Raw genomic sequence first — 17,693 nt, 5'->3', positions numbered from 1 at the left:
CACCAAGAACATTCTGTTAAACAAGAAGCATTGGTTCTATCTGGAGAGGTTTTTAAAGTGACTCACGGCTGCCCAGTGGACAGTTTTTAGCCCCCAGTCCAGGGAAGGACAGAAAGGGACTCGTCTAGGTGGCATCCAACAGTCCCTGTCTCTCCCTCCCTCCTTGTGCTCCAGCCGGTCTGTGGCAGCAGAAGCCAAACGTGGTCCTCACTGCAGGGCTGCAAACATGCTCCCCTTGAGAAGCAGCCACTAGAAAGAGCATCCCGCACAGAAGACTAGATATGAAGTCCTTTTTGTTCAAGGTGACCACAAAAACCCTTATCATTCTGCGTGTAACATTCTCTCATCAAAACAGGTGCTTAACTGTAGAACAATCTGCTGGTTAATGTTGAGAAAATAACAAGTCCTAAGACACTGTCATCTCTGATATTGCTAAAAAGTCTGTAAGGCAGAAAGTCTTTCAAATGTCCTGAGAATACAGCACTTTGGTAGTGCAGATGTGAGTAACTGGCAGAGGTGGTTGGACGACTTGCCCAGAGCCACAACGAATCAGTGATGGAGCTGGGAAAACGCTGCAACCCTGACACCTAAGGCCCAGCTTGACTCGTTTGTTCACAATCTCTTTGTATCTCTATGAAGAAACTACCTACATGCTTAGGAACTAAAGGGAGCAGGTATCGTTAAACTAGAGCCATCGAGTAACCACTCCTTTTTCAGAGGAAAACCAGCATCACAATAAAGGCAGATCCCAACCTCAACTGGGAAATGTTTCACGGAAACCTGCCACAGGACTTAAAGGCAGATGTCAGATCTCACTCAAGGTAACAACACACCCTGCTGGAGAGTGACATACCTTCGGAAAAATACACATTTCATCTCACTGACTTCCCCCCTTCTTACCTTGTGGGCGTTGTTTAGTCCTATACTGGCTGCGGCTTGTACCTGCCCCAGGACTGGGAGCTGCTCTGAGGGTCTCTGGGAAGGAGGCGGGGGGAGGGGACGATTAGTTCTGTGACCGCGCTGGAGGGTGGCAGCGGTGAACCCTGCTGCGCTGGGCTGTTCGACCACATCCCAGTTGGCTTCCCTGGCGCTCAAGTCAGCTGCTGCTGGAGCAGTGGTCATGTAAGCCACGGGGACTGTGCTGGTATTCTCTTCAGGGGACCCAGAAGGAGGGTAGATTTTGTCCCTAGGCAAATTAGAAGGTGCGGGAGCTCTGTCTGCAAGTTCTGAAGGGTGAAGGGGCTTATCCACACTTGCACCAAGATAAGAAGGAGGCTGGTCTCCACTGTAGAAACGAAGCTGATCCTGGCCCACAAAGGAGACAGTCGGCATACTGGTCTTCACAGACTGGTCTTCAGGGAAACGTATGTGATCATCAGACTCAGAATCTATTAAGGGAACTGAAGTGACTCTGGCCTTTTCTGGGTCCCCAGATAAATAGATTCGAGGCGGCTGACTGCCTGGTATGTCTGCTGGGTGTCGTTGCTCCCCAGATTCAGCGGCGCTGGAATGGGTATAAACCTCAGTAGCTGCCGTATCCGGTGCTGGCTGGTCACAGTTTCCGGAGGCCTTGGTCTGGAGGTGGAACTGCTCAGCTGGCCTATCGGTTTGGAAATAGGCTTTATCTAAGGTAGCACTAGAGTAGGCAGTAGGCAGTTTCTCTTCAGTCGCAGCCACTGCTGTGTCTCCATAATGTGTACAAGCAGCCTGGGAAGCGCCCGGTCTCTTCAATGACTGGGTCGAGGCTTGCTGTGCAGACTCAGCTAAGGCCAGCGCCAACAGGCGGGCAGCATTTTTCGGAGGCGGTGGTGGTGGGATAAGAGAGACTGAACTTACAGGAACGGAATCCTGAGGGGGGTCATGGGTATCTGCTCCTGGTGGGAAATTGGGAAAAAAAATGAAAGTGAAAAGGTAGCTTGTGTTATCCTATACGGAAAGCCAAACACTCCCCATTTCATCACTAAAAAAATGGGTGCCTTCCATATTTCAAAATGGCAATCCACGATCTTCTATCCCACATGCAAATGCTGTAGAAAACACATCTGGTTCAGAAGGAAAACTAAAACAAAAGAGTGTTTAAGATTGCACTCTCCTCTTGGATTGCCACAGAGACGGGGGTGAAGCAGGTCCCTCACTGGCTCAGAAAAGATTGCTTAAAAAACAAGCTTCAAGGGCTTGCAGATTGTCGTTAAGAATAGTTTTTAGATTGGACGGTGTAGGCTGGCTGGTTAACTTGTAAGGCTATAATTTAGGTATTTTATCAGAAGAGAAAACAGAATCAAGAGCTACGAAGTTGTGCAAAAATTATCCAGGAATTCTGACTGTCCAAGGAGATAAGGGGACTTTATGAAGGTTTGAAGCAGGACCACTGGCCCTTTGGGGGATTTTCTGTTTGATTGATTTTAATTTAGGGCTTTGAGCCATCAGCACCACCTAGAAAAACATTCTGTTTGATTAAAGGCTAGCTGTGGAGTAAACTTCTCTTAAAAGGCACAGTTGGCACACGGGGTTGAAGATCCCTCTTAGCTTAAAGAAAGAATGGAGGAAAACAAATGGTACCTGTCTGAGTCTGTCCAGAAGGTACAGCCTTACTCTGACTGCTTGAGGCAGGCTCCTCCTTCCCTGGTGGGTCTGCGTCTGCAGCAGCCACCTGGTCCAGGGGCTGGACTTCAGACTCACACCCTTCCTGGGCCTCTCTCTCGTTTGCTTTTATCTTTACTACCTGGGTGGGGGATCTATTTATGACATCACTTTCTTCGCCACTTTTGTTCCAAGCTGGAGAAGGTGCGTTCTGGGCTGCTGTGTTTGCGACGGTACCGATGACTTCCGACACCCGAGCGGGAAGGGTCACTGAAATTGGCTCAGATATGTTCAGAGAGGGGGATTTGCTTAATTTCCGTCCAATCTTTGGAGAGAAAGCATAGACGACCTTTTCAGTGAACGAGGCTGGCTTAGATGATTTCTCTTCAGTTGGGCTCAAGTCCAGGGTAAAGAATGGACTCAGTTTCTCCTGAAGAGGTGAGACAGGTTCAGAACTTGCAGTGCTTCCTGGAGTCTGAGACTGGCTACCACCTGCTTCTGTGTCCTTTCTGTTGGTACCCTGTTTATCCTTGGAGTATCCCAATGAGTCTAAAAAGGAAGCCCCGCTCTCCAGACATTCTGATTCGGCCTTAGGAGGACTGCACTGAAATGACATCGGATCAAAATCCAGGCTGGCTACCCCGATGTCTGGTGGGCTCAGATCAACATCCTCAGCTGACTGAGGAGACACGAGAGCCGGAATGTGCAGCAGCCCTACTTCCTCCTCACTCCCATTGTTGTGAGGCAGATTATCGTAGGAATTACAGCGGTTCCCCAGCATCTCTCCATTAAAAGAGGCACTCAGGGCATCACTGCTAGATCTGGGTCTTCTGGGTCGGAACAGCTTGGAATCACCTGGTAAAAATGGACACAATATCAGAGTATGAATGTCATAGGATACACGGTGCCGTGAGAAATCATCTACTCAGTACAGCAGAAACATACCATATAGAGTAAGAAAACATAATTGTCTCTTGGGGCACACAGATGGAACTCCCAAAGCAAATGCTAAGTAACAAACACATTTGATACAATCAGAGGAAGAATGCATTTGATGGTTTCAATAGGAAAAAGGACTCAAAACTCTTAGATTCTATTACTAGCCCAACACTGACTCTTGTGACTTTGCCCAAGTTTTTCATTTCTTTGTGTCTGATTTTATCACTGACCTCACACATGATTTGTGAGGTAGAACTAACCACTTTAAATGGTACTTTGGATACACAACAGCAAAAAGGGTTTTCTGTTTGTTTTTCTGAGGAAAAATCCTCATACCCAAATTACTACAAAATTGAACTACTCAAAAAAAAAAGTGTTTACATATATTTAGTAAAGGATTCCTTTCAAATACTTAAAAATAATTTTTTTTTTCTTTAACAAGAACAGGCTTTAAGTTTCTCAAGGAGAGGCCTTAAGAGTAGTAGAGTATTACCTGATTTTATGATACTTCTAAACGTCTAGCTGGTAAAAGAAGTCCTCTATCTCGTTATTCTATTCCAATGATCAGAATTGCCATAGTGAAAATGTACTATAAAGAGGCACTGTCTTAACACAAACACATCCACTAATGTGTTGACCACTTATAAAATTAATCCCTACTCAAATATTATTTGCTGCTTAATACAAGCACCTACCCAGCCCACTGCATTGTTTTTGTGAACCATTCTCTTGACTTCAGTGAAATGGAAAATCTTGGAAAACCAGTAAGATGTCAGACACCCAACTGAAGTGAAATGCGAGGATTTGTTGAATCGCAAGCAGAGCCATTGGTCAGTGAGGACCTGGCAGTTAGAAGTTATAAATGAGGATGAGAAAGTTGACCAGAAGGAAGACACCCCAGGAAACGTCAAAAGAGCACAATTTCAATACCAATGGATTAAGAAAAGTCCGTGGGAAATCAATGCAGCTCTTGATTACTTTTGCAACAAGTGCCTTTTTTTATCATACTGCTGCACAAGCCAAACACGACGTGGAGGATGTCCTATTTGCTAAACTACATGGTTTTGTCAAAAAAGTTCTACCTCCCTCCAAGTCAACATGGAAGTAATCTTTGTTCATTCTAAAAATTAGTACAGAGTTGCAACTATAACCCGACTTATCCTAAACGGAAGCTAAAAAGTTATTTTCAAAAGTTTTAAGTTTTGTTCTTCAAGTTGCAATCAAATCTTTTTGTACTATTTACCATAAAATTTTGGTCCCCATTTTAGGCAGGTTCACTTTAAGTTGCCTTCTCCTGGTACCAATCATCCTCAGATAATGACGGCTGCCTCTAACCAAAGTGAGGTATGAGATTTAACCTCAGGTTAAATTTGCGAGACAAAAGACTACTGGTCTAAACATCAAAACTGCTTAATTTTACACTTTGTAACAAACATTGTGCTCTCATTGTGAAATTTAAAGAAATACTATTAACACCATTTTCCACTGGGCCTTAATAAATATAAATGGTTAACTTAAAACACTCACCTATTTTTATGTAAATTGAATAGCAATCATGTCAAAAGTGAAGAAATTAAAGACTATTACCATATTAAAACATCAATGGACAACGCTAAATATCAATAGATACTAGTATTTTTAGGAAATCATGGTCTATAGCCTATTTATTAAGCATGTATTTATAAAATATACTTAATTGTGTGTCCTTTTATGAAATATATTCTAGAATAAAACAACTGATGCTTTAGTCTTACCATCGGCTGCGTGGAGAGAAGAGAGAGACTCCTCACTCTTAGCTGAGCGCAAGGTCCCTTCTGCCCTGCCACCTGAAAAGTCGAAACCAAACAGTGTCAGACTTTATTCACCGTTACATATGTACTGAAAGGGAACAGTGCTTTTCTGTGCATATATTTAACTTCCAAGAGTAATTATATTTTTGCAACCATATTCAATTTTGCATTGTATTTTATAATGTGTTGTACTGTTCTCAAGTGGTTTCCTATGTGAAAAATCTTTTCTAAAGGATTATGGACTTGAGAATAGAGATGAGTTTTAAAACTTGCTTTTATATTTCCTAAAGATCAGTATGTCTTGAGATGATCTCATACTGTTGCAGTGAAAATAGAAATGAGACTTTTCTGATAAACAAGAAAAATAAGCAACAATGAACAGGCTGGGGAAACAGCATAAACAGCCCTGAAAGAGTTAAGCAATCCTGGTTATTCTTTAGCTGTTACTACTAACAAATACTTGTAGCTAGACTTGTCCTTCACAAAGCTAATTTACTCTCTGGTTCCATATGAATTGTACCCTGCACCTGGCATTTACTCTCTGCTGCATTCTCTTGTAGCAAATCACCCCTTGTAGCTGTTTACATTTCAGAAAGAAGGTCGCAGGCTGATAACCCAGAGACGAACGGACCCAATTAACAGGCTGCCTGACGCCAGCAGTGACTGGTTTAAAATACTGGAAGAAGAAGAAGAATGCAAGACCTTCACCACTTTGATCCTATCACGTATCCTTGGGAGTTCCACCTATAAGAACCCCTGTAATTTCCCAGGACAGGGGGGCACAGCTCTTGAGGCACTAGCCTGCTGTGTCTTCCCTTCTGCCCGGCAGAAAAATAAAGCCATCTCTCTTCCTCCAAAATCTCTGTCTCCATATTTCTGTTCGGCATCGGTGCACAGGGAAGCCGATATTTCAGCAACAAAGCTGGATTTAGGGTGAGCCCTAAATCCAATGACTGGTATCCTTTTAAGAAGAAAAGATGCAGAGAGACAGAGCAAAAGCCACGTGAAGATGGAGGCAGGACTGGAGTGGAACCACCGCAAGCCAAGGAATACCAGGTGTCCCCAGAAGCTGGAAGAGGCCAGGAAGGATTCTTTGGATCCTTCAGAGGGAACATGGCCCTGCTGACACCTTGGTTTCAGTTTTTAGCCTCCAGAACTGTGAGGAAACAAATTCCTGTTGTTTTTATCCACTCCATATGTGGCAATTTGTTAGGGCAGCCCTAGGAAACTAACACAGGTCACTTAACTAATTACACATGTTGAATCTTATTTGTTAAACATCCTCAGCCTCTTTCAGCCTCTTGGCAGTGCTCAAGGCTGCTGACACTTCCTTGTAAGCCCTTCCTCCCTGACTTCCACTGCTGGCGCCCAGCTCCTGTTCCCTGCCTAGGCACCGTTTGTTCTCACTCTCCTTTCATGACAGCTCTGCCTTCTCCACCCTCTAAACGCTGCTTTTCTCCAAGACTCAGGCCCCAACTCGCTTCCCTCACTCAACGGGCTCTCCTTCGGCCATAGAATACATCCCTAGGGTTTTCACCCTTGGTTTGCTCATGACTTTCAAATCTGCATTTCTAGTTAGATTAAACCCCTTTATTGAATGCCAGATCCATACTATTAATCACCTCTTGGGCAGGTCCAACTCACTATGTCCAAAATTAACACATTATTTTTCTTCCCCAACATACTGTTCCCTACAGGCATAATGGCACCAACTCCCTTACCATTTAGTCAAAACCTGAAAATTATCTTTCTCGTTTTCCACCACCATTTGGTCACCCACCCTGTAGATTCAGCTTCCTGAACACTTCTCCGATCTATTTCCCACTCCCATGGCCACTGCTTATTCCAGACACTCATCGTTTCTTGCCTGCACAATTGTAAGTGTCTCCTGATTTACTGTCCAGCCTCCAGGTCTTGTCCTCTTCCCATATATTCCCTATGCTGTTGCCAAAGTCATCTTTCTTAAACCCAAACCCGATCATGTTATATACTGAAGGTGTAAGAGGGAAGAGACAAACCAGGACTACATGTTGGATCTGTTTCTTTCACTTTAACCTTTGCTCTCCACTGCTTTGGTTCACTAAAAGGGTACTGTCTATACGTAATGGCCTGCCTCGGGGAACCCTGCTCCTCTGCCTGAAGGTTAAACCAAAGTGCCTTTGTTCAGGGAAACATCCGGACCCTGTCCACCTGGGGATGGCTGCAAGAAAGAAGAAATTAACACGTCCCCTCCCCGAGGCTGGCCATTCCAGGTGATATATGCAAAACTTACGGCCTTTTTACTTTACTTCCTCATCTCCTCCCCCTCTCTGTGCTATACATAAAAGAAGCTGGCATCCAAACCCCCGATGAGATGGTTATTTTGAGACTTTAGTCTGCCATCTTCTCGGTCTGCGGCTGTATTCCTTGCCTCAATACCTCGTCTCTGATTTACTGGCCCGCTGTCATGCAGCAAGCAGAGGGAGCTTGGACTCCATAACAAAGCCATTCAATGACAACCGCCACCCCCCCCACCCCCAGCCGGCCACAAGGAATGCAGGACAAAACCAAAACTCCAGCAAGCTTCCCGGGCCCCTAAGAACTGGAACCTCTTTGTGTACCATCCCACCAGCCACGTTCGTCATGGCTCCCTGTTCCACACACCAGCACACACTCTGCTCCCACTTCCTGAAATACCTTTCTCAGTCCCTTGTTGATCAGGTGAATCCCTACTTATCCTTCAGAACCCAAGTCAAGGTTCTCTTTCCTCTCCCCCCATGAACTGACAATTCTTGCCATAAATACCTCACATAAGCCTCTATTTCAATAGCTATGATTCTGCATGACATTTATTTTCTTACGCATATGATGTCCCACATAAGACATGGAAGGCAGGGGTGGTGTCTTAATTTTCCTTCTATCTGCAGAAGCTGCTATCAAAATATCTAGCACATGCTTAGTACATGATTGCAAACTGAATGAATGATGAATTAAATGAACTGAATGTTGTATTTCTAACATTACCCAAGAAGTAAAAACTACTTTCCTTCCTAGATTCAGAACCTGTTAATATCAGTAGATTTAAATGATTTTTAAAAGGGCAGTACTTTCAACAACACAGTAATAGATTTATCTATCCAATAAGATACTCTCATCAATGAATCATCTGGTAAAAAGATACCTTCTTTGGTTATAAGACTTATAAACTCTTAGAGGCATGTTGAAATACGATTTTGTCATTTTTAAAATCTACAGATATGTAGACTAGTAAGTTTAAATACCACAGCAGTTATTTTTTATTACCAACAATATACAAACTACATTACAAATATATTGTGAATTTTTAAACACATTTACACTACATATTATCTGTATAGTTTCCAAAGGAATTGGGAACTTCTGCACACTTACATATAATATGTATTTGGGGATAAAACACTGGTAAAAGAAGACAATTCACGTGTAACAACACAACTAGGACGTATCCTGTTGAAGCCTGTTATAACAATGTGGTGAGTTTGTGTCTGAGTTAGAGAAGAGCCGCATGACAGGCTGGGAAGCGTGGCCCTGCAGGCAAACTGCTCCCACAGCGCAGAGAGAAGGGAAGGTGTGACGCACTGACCTTTCAGAGCCATGGCTTTCATCTCTGAAGGCTCACTCTCATTACGCTGCAACTTTCGTTTAGAAACAGATGATGATTTCCCCAGGTTGAAAAAGGAACGCCAGCTGCCCACAGGAGACTTTTTCATTTTATTTTGAGGCCTCCTCCTATGAGAGAAAATAATCTGTATAAAGATACCCAAGGGGCTACCTTTACTTATGGACAATGAATAAATGATGGAAAGAACCAAGCAGCCTGGAGAGGCCCAGCTGACACAGTAAACCTCCACCTTCCACAGAGCTCACTCCACTCAGTGCGGCTGAGCTGTGCAGCTAAATAAAGCAGGAAATGAAAATTAAATCTATGAATTTTAATAGTAGTAACTAGTTTCACAAAGATAACTTTTATACAGATTTTCATATTTGGATCTAACCTCACAATCCATGAAATAAGTGAGAATACGACATATTTGGGAATAGAAAATATTAAAACTCCAAAAATAAAATGGAGTTGAAGAAAATGATTTTAGCTGTGAGGAAAGAGAATTAAGCCAAAAAAGAAGAAAAGTATTAAGAAAAATAACTAATATATATTGAATGCCAGGCACTATGCTAACTGTATATGTAGTACCTCATTTAAGTTATATAAAACCATATGAGGTAGGTATTATTATTCTCATTTTACAACTGAGGAAATTATGACACTAAGAAGTTGAAGTGACTTCCTTAATGTTGTAAAACTAGTAAATAATGCAGTCAGAGTTGGAACCCAGGTCTATCTGTATCCCAACATTGACACTCTTGATTACTATTCTATAAAGAGGTTTTTGAGAAAATTACAGAGGTATCATGTAAATTCAAGAAACTGAAGATAAACTTAGAATGACAAAGATGTTCTAACTTACTATTGTCAGGACATTTTAACCAAGGGAAATGAAAGGAATTTAGAGAAGTATACTGACATGCGGAAATAAGTTCTCAACTTTCATTAGTACTATCCAAATCCACGGAGTTGAAGTTCTCACATTCCTATGTAATAGCCAAAGCAGTAACCCGAGGTCAAAATTAACTCACATACATTAGTCTTCCCACAGTAACTTAGTAAAGAAGATATAAAAACCGTGTTATTACCATTTCTTTAGAGAAACAGAGAATAGGAGCTGGAAAGGACACTGAGAGAGTGAACAGCAGCGGTTCTCAAACTTTGTCACACATCAGAACCACCTGGAAGGTCTGATAAAAGACTGACTGCGGGACCCCAGCCCAGAGTTCTGGTGCAGTGGGTCTGGGGCTGGGGCTGGCCAAGAATGATCCGCCAGTCGGGAGATGCACTGTGAGAAGCACTGGTCTACTGTGAACTCAGTGGGAACCCATGTCACGCCATCATCCATTCACTGTTTTTTGAATAAGCTGTCGCAATGTTTATTTCTAAACAAATTTCTCAACAACATATTTCAGAGAGAAAATGACACCCTCCATAGAGGAAATGTATCATTTTCCTAACAATATTCCCTGTACAGCAGACTTTCCTCTCCTTTCCAACAATGACATGATGTTGTAATGCTTTTCGAGAATCATTCACATCAGTCCCTATGAGGTAACATCCGGAGTCGAAGGAACAGGTTTTTCTGGGACTGGCACAGAATCAATATAGTAATACTAAAATGCAAAAGTAAAAGAAAAGAAAATTACAAATAGCCATGAAATGCACATTTTTGAGGAGGACTAAATGAATTTTACCTTTCAGGTGGGAACTCAATTATGGTGTGAAATTTTCCCTGAAGTGCAGCAGGTCCTTCTCCTACTTCGATATATTTGTTTTCAGTCACAATTGGAGAATTGACCTGAGCCTGTGTTCGTGCCTGGGCCTCCTCCAGTGTCAGCAGTTTGGTGGATGGAGATGAAACCAGCAGGGACTTGGGTCTTGATAGAGAAGCTTTGGAAAGAAAAAAAAGCAATGAAGAGAGTCAAACTTCATGACATGGGGGGGGAAAAGATGTAAATATCTGTGGGTGTATATAACAATCTGCTTATCTGTCCATCCATCTATCTCCCTTTCTGTGTTGTTTTATATTTTCTTCATTAAGTTTTTTAAATGGTAAAAGTAATAGAGCCTTATACTAAGTGAGGAATAGAAGACTACATACCAGGTTATTAACAGTGATAGATATAAATATAAAATTCCTTAAGTAATTTAACTATTTTCTTTTCTTAAAAGATTCTAGGCAAGGCCTGGTATCACTCATGTATTTTTAGTTTTGGAAGGAATTTTACTTCTGCTGCTCTACATTACACCTTTATATACATCAATAATAGGTGACATGATACATTTTTTATGGGCCCTGAACTTAGATCATGATAGGTCTAATACTTAGTAATCACTAAAAACATACAAAATAACTGTTATATTGTGCATTTTGGGGAACAGATATAAATTAGCTGCTTTCTACTAAGACAGATTTATTAAATTGAGATAAGAAATGCAGTTTCCCAATCTGGTAGAGGTTTTAACACATGTTCCTGGTAGTGAACAACATCTGTTAGAGCCATACCTGCCCCTTCCTGAATGACCGCGCTGATCTTCCCACTGAAAAGGACGTCAACGTGATTGAGGATGAACTCAACAACCACAGACTGAATTCTCACTTCCATGAAAGCTGCTGTCCCACTGAAGCAGGCCGATTCTATCTGTTTTGATCTGTGGGGTAAACAGCATTACCATCACAGGGTCCCCAAAACAGCAGTCTTAAAGAGCATTATTTTTTGCTTTATGTGTAAATCACGGACAAACCAGAGGAAGAAAGCATACTTTTACAGTGCCTTGGCTAAACCCTGACTGCCTGTTTTAGGAAGATGCTCATAAAAACAACATATTAGTTTTACTTTTAAAAATTATCCTTGGACTTCCTTGGTGGCACAGTGGTTAAGAATCCGCCTGGCAATGTAGGGTACATGGGTTCAAGCCCTGGTCCAGGAAGATTCCACATGCCGTGGAGCAACAAAGCCCACGTGCCACAACTACTGAGCCTGCACTCTAGAGCCTTTGAGCCACAACTACTGAGCCCACACGCCTAGAGCCTGTGCTCCACAACAAGAGAAGCCACCGCAATGAGAAGCCTGCGCACCGCAACCAAGAGTAGCCCCCCGCTGGCCTCAACTAGAGAAAGCTCGCGCGCAGCAACAAAGACCCAACGCAGCCAAAAATAAATAAAATAAATAAATTAATTAATTAAAAAAAATTATCCTTAAGGAACACTGATGAATTACTTTTATTTAAAGTCACTCTGCTTCTACTTCAGGTCATAAGTCAAATGCAACTTACCTTAGCAGGTTTGGAGCCCAAACAATTGCTAGGTTTTTTGCATGCATATTTGTGATGGAACAATAGTCAGCTAGAAGAGACAAGTGTCTCATTAGGAACTCCAGCGTTCTGGAAAATGAAATACAACATATTAACAAAAAGAAACACCAGGTATCAGTATACAGCATAAAAGCTCCACTAATTAACTTGTAAGTTTTCAGTGGCAAAATGGAAAAAGAAACCATAAAAACCCCAGCAAATTTTTTTGCTGCCTATTACGTTCGAATATTATTACTACTACAGAACTGTCAGAATATTACGGACTCTACATTTTATATATGATAATTACATCTACAGAATACTAAGGAAAAAAGTCTAAGGCAGATGCAGTAAGAAATGAAAGTTTCTGAGAGAACTGGCTCAGAAAATGAAACAGCCTCAGTTTTAAAGAAATCTTTAGGAATATTTGCTCCTGCCTGTTAGAAATTTAGTTTCAGGGACACCAGTGAAGTGAATCCTCCACAAAATTTAGTTTCTAGACAAATACTATCAAGAAGTTATGCTATTCTACTTGCAGCAGACATGCTAACAGGAAAGAATTCAAACTTTTCTTCTGTAAAAGAAAACATTTCAGAAGTCTAAAAAGAGTTAAAAGAAAAATTCCAGTAGGTACCCAAGAGGGAAAATATTTGAACAAATAACATGCTCTTGGGATAGAAAGCCTACTTCAAATCCTAATATCCTGGTTTATCTTATACATTCTAAGTGTGATTTATTTAAATAATTTTTTATAGAGAGAGGGATTAAACAGTAGGGCAGAGTATTTTGGGAAATAAAGCATGATCAGCTTAAATGTAAGTCAAGTCAGATAAACACAGAGGTATTACCTATCAGCTTACAAAACTATTAAAGACAACGAACAGAAGACAGAAGTTTAAGATTATTATTTGAAACAGAAATTAAATTGTGGTCAACATATAAGGCTTCAAGATTCAGATGAGCCTGACATGAATTTGAGAAAAGGAAGATAACAGCTCAAGGCACTGTTCAAGAAGCCTCTACAGGGACTCTCACCAGATTCTCACAACAGACCCCACAGCACAGTGTTACCATCCCCCATTTTATGGGTGACAGAGCCAATGTTGGCCCAGGTTACAGAGACAAGCGGCGCTGGAATCAAACCCAGGTCAGCTTGGCTCCAAAGTCTGTGCTCGTCAATAGCATTGAGTATCTACTCTAGCTGGCAAAAAAAGGGGGTAATTTTTGGTCCTTCTTCTGTACAAGTTAAATAAGGAAAGACACACAGAAGTGAGGCTGGCCTGGAGACAATGTAGAGACAGGAAGCTTGAGAAACGTATTTAGAACACAATGTAAAATTTTATTATTTGGAGTCGGTGGAGTAGAAGGAGGAAGGTAAAGATTAAAGCACTTCAGAAATGTATTTTAAAAGAAATGCAAATTAAAACAAAAGACACCATTTTATTCACACACCTAATTGTAAAGATTTACATCTAACTGTAAATCTTCACATCTAATTGTAAAGATGTTTTAAAACCTAAGGGGGAATTTTAGTCAGAGTGCCATGAAATGAGCATTTCATATTTAGCAGAGTATAAAACTGCATATACCTTTATGGAATACAAGTTGAAAACTGCTTTATGTTGGGAAGAAACTTTTAAGATCTTTTGATTTCCAAGAATTCCTAGATTTTTATCCAAAAAAATAACCTTGATCCCCCAAAAGATTCAGGTAAATGGATGGTCCTCATAGCAGTGTTCAAAATTGGAGAAAAACTCCCACCATACAAACAGATTAAATAGGCAAATTAGGGGAAAGGTTTATATAACATATGGCTCATTCACATGAAAGAACACTATTAAGAATCATGTTTTTCAAGAACAATTAAGGAATTAGAAAATGTGAATGTTAAAATCTTAGAAAGTCTGAATCAAAAGAGATATATGAAGTACATGATACACAACTTACATAGAAGAAACTAGAATATAAAAACACATTACATAGGAGATAGATGCCAAGGAGGAAATATGTATACAGTGAGTAATATGTATGAAACAGGTGGGCATTATGGTAGGTAAATGCACATCAGGAGAGAAGAGGATAATATTAGGATATACGTATTCCATATACATAGACATATATCAGCAATCTATAAAATATATAGTGTACAAAATAGGTAAAATGCATATGCAATATATAACTGCACATTTACTATGTGCTAGGTTTCTATTCTGAGAATACAGTGGTAAGACAGGATTCGTGACCTCAGGGAGCTTAAACTTTAGAGGGGTTATATCTAGAATAGGCAATACAGTAAATATAAAAAACATATAGAAGGATATTTGTACAATATATAATATATAGCAGGAAAGGTACATAATGTTCAAGAGGGAAGATTAAATAGACAGCAAGGGAGCTATACATGTAATTTCCTGGGGAAATACCTACATATTATTAAGAAATATCTATATAATAAAGGAGAATATATACTTTGGTAGAAGAAATATAAATAATAGTAGAGTAGATAAGCATAATATAGTAAAAAAGTTATATGTATCAATATAGTAGGGAATATATATGTATGTATGTGAGTATATTTTTATATATATATATGCACACACACATTTATGTTTCTGTGTACGTGTTTGTAGAGATAAAATACACAACAAAGTAAAAACATAAAGATACACAGCAGACAATAACAATGATAATAATAATGGTTATTAACTCATATAAATAGTAATTATTTAACAGGCCTTGTTCTGAGTGCTTTCCTTTTAATATTCGTAACAATCCTATGAGAAAAGTACTATTATCTCTCTCTTACAAACAAGGAAACTGAGCCCAGAGAGGCAAAGGAACTTGCCCAAGGTCACAAGGTCAGACAGCTAACACAGACCATTGGCTCCAGAAGCCCTACACTATAATTTCTATAATATATAGAAATTATATATAATAGGTGATATAAATGTACTACACTGCAGGGGATAAATATATAAGGAATATAAATAAAACAAACTGTACTTCACTAAATGAGAAATATATACATATATATGTATATAATATACACATGTATGTATACATATGATATATACATACATACTCTTTCTCTCTATATATACACACATATATACTCTCTCTCTGTACGATATATGATAGGGTTTCTTCCTACTCTTCTTACTGATGTTCTCTTAATTCACCCACAAGATTAACCAATAACACTCTCAATTCCCTCTGTAAAACGTACTGATGATTAACGTCCAAGGCACAATAAGTTTCTTTGGCTAACATACTGAATAATTTGACTAATATCATTTGAATTATAAGCTTACCTAAAGCCAATGTTAAGTATTTCTATGACTGTTTATGCAAGGTTATTTTAATTCATAGTTAAGTTAAATGCCATCAACATTTATAAAACAAAATTTTAGAAAGATTTCTATGAAACCTCAGTGGAATGCTCTGCAAAGTCTTGATAAAGATGAGCCGCCGAATGAGGAAGAAACAAGTACCGTGATGAGCAGAGAACAATTTAAAACAAAACAAAACCTGTAATTATCAATAATATTCTCACAGAGGGAAGAGATATATCCATGAAATAAGAATAGAAGAGGATGCTATAAAGGAGAAACATTCAGAGAAACAAGAAAGAGAGGGAGGAAGGGAAGGCGGGCAGTTAGTTCTCAGAAGTAATTTTTTTTTTTAATCATGAGATGGACTGGAGGAAACCCATATGTGGAAACTGACAAAGACAAGGTGAGAAACTAAAAGAGCTAGTTCAAGAGTTAAAACAATTCCAGAAAGAGAATAAAGAAAAGGGATGAGGTTTACATTGCAATGAGAACCATCAAGGAAATAATATAAGAAAATGTCTCAGAAGTTTCCAAAAAAGCCCAGTGAGTGCCCAGAGCAAAGAATGAAAAAGAACCCACTTCAAGATGAGTCACTAAGGAAATGGACCACTAGGTATGTTCTAAATTTAAAGATATCCAGAAAGGATATACACAATACAAAACAGATCATATAAAAAAGTAGCACTCTCGTATCAGACTTTGCTGCAGCATTTTTGCTTAGATGCCGATAGTGTAATACCATCAAAATTATGGGAAAATACTATTTACAGACTAAAATTCTATAGCCAACTATCAGTCAAATATTGAGGAGAATAAGAGCATCTTCATATCAAAGTCTCAAAACATTTACCTCCCATACACCTTTTCTCACAGAGCTACTGAAGATGTACACTAGGAAAGCAGGGAGTAAAACATGGAAGGTGACAGCCAGAGATCCAGAAGAGAAGGGATCTAACTCGTGAAGAAAGTGATGGAGGGAATTTCCAGGAGGAAGGTGAAAGGCTGGAGCTGCGTGGAGATCCAGGGAGCAATCAACCCAGACAGAGCAGTGGGACAGAAGGCACCAGGAGGGGTGTTTTCATGGGGAAAAACTTCTTTTAAAAGGTTGCTTGATGTGTTTAAATACAACTAAGAGAACATCCACAGTTCTGTGAGAGAGACAGGGGACAGACTAGCAATAAACAGATACTCAGCAAACCAAAAACAGGCCATCACTCCAAGAAAACACACAGTTATCCCAAAAGGGAAATAAAATCCTAGTATACTATCAGACACAGCTGTGAATAACAGTTAAGTAGTTACAACAACGTAGAAAATAAACTCTGGCTTCACACCAAATGCTGATACAACCAGACTAGGAAGAGGAGAGAAGGGGCCGTGTGTTTGTGTGCTGTTGGGGATGGGGAGTTACAGCTACACCCTCATTTACCACAAAATGAAGGCAAATAATTATACCTAAAAATGAAAAATCAGGAAATAAAAACATAAGCATGCTATTTAGAAACAGAGGAGTAAACTCTAGAAGTAAGAGTTGAGAATAATAACTTCTGGGTAAGAGAAATTAGAACAGGGAGAGGAGACTGCTGCTTATTTATTTATTTATTTATTTATTTATTTTTGGCTGCATTGGGTCTTCGTTGCTGTGCATGGGCTTTCTCTAGTTGCGGCGAGCGGGAGCTACTCTTTGTCCCAGTGCGTGGGCTCCTCATTGCAGTGGCTTCTCTTGTTGTGGAGCACGGGCTCTACGTGTGCAGGCTTCAGTAGTTGTGGCATAAGGGCTCAGTAGTTGTAGCTTGCAGGCTCTAGAGCGCAGGCTCAGTAGTTGTGGTGCACGGGCTTAGTTGCTCCGTGGCATGTGGGATCTTCCCAGACCAGGGCTCGAACCCGTGTCCCCTGCATTGGCAGGTGGATTCTTAACCACTGCACCATCAGGAAAGCCCCAGGACTGCTGGTTTTTTGCTGCCCGCTTTGCATAAGCGTTTGACTTTTTAAAACTATGTACATAAGTTATATTGACCATTTTAATTTAGAGAGAAAAGATATTCACGTAGTACCTCATGTAAAACTATAAAGAAGCCTCGGCTTAAATCTAATCATCTGTCTTTCTATGCTTTATACTAAAAAAAATATTAA

General features: G+C 40.2%; 1 protein-coding gene across 8 annotated transcripts in view; it reads right to left on the bottom strand.

The window, feature by feature from the left end:
* Nucleotides 1-17,693, bottom strand: part of ARHGAP32 (Rho GTPase activating protein 32) — a 267,538-nt gene that overhangs the window by 6,300 nt on the left and 243,545 nt on the right. For all 8 annotated transcript variants that reach the window (XM_033861803.2, XM_073807992.1, XM_033861805.2 and 5 more), the window contains 7 exons: nucleotides 12,211-12,318; nucleotides 11,441-11,586; nucleotides 10,629-10,824; nucleotides 8,911-9,056; nucleotides 5,274-5,345; nucleotides 2,560-3,435; nucleotides 901-1,874 (listed from right to left, as the gene is read on the bottom strand). In XM_033861803.2, coding sequence (XP_033717694.1) covers nucleotides 901-1,874; nucleotides 2,560-3,435; nucleotides 5,274-5,345; nucleotides 8,911-9,056; nucleotides 10,629-10,824; nucleotides 11,441-11,586; nucleotides 12,211-12,318 — 2,518 coding nt within the window. The remainder of the gene's footprint in view (nucleotides 1-900; nucleotides 1,875-2,559; nucleotides 3,436-5,273; nucleotides 5,346-8,910; nucleotides 9,057-10,628; nucleotides 10,825-11,440; nucleotides 11,587-12,210; nucleotides 12,319-17,693) is intronic.

This window comes from Tursiops truncatus, chromosome 8 (assembly GCF_011762595.2).
Source record: "Tursiops truncatus isolate mTurTru1 chromosome 8, mTurTru1.mat.Y, whole genome shotgun sequence".
NCBI classification, from domain to species: Eukaryota; Metazoa; Chordata; class Mammalia; order Artiodactyla; family Delphinidae; genus Tursiops; species Tursiops truncatus.
Note: the sequence above shows the minus strand (reverse complement) of the source record. Positions and strands in the feature narration are given on the sequence as shown.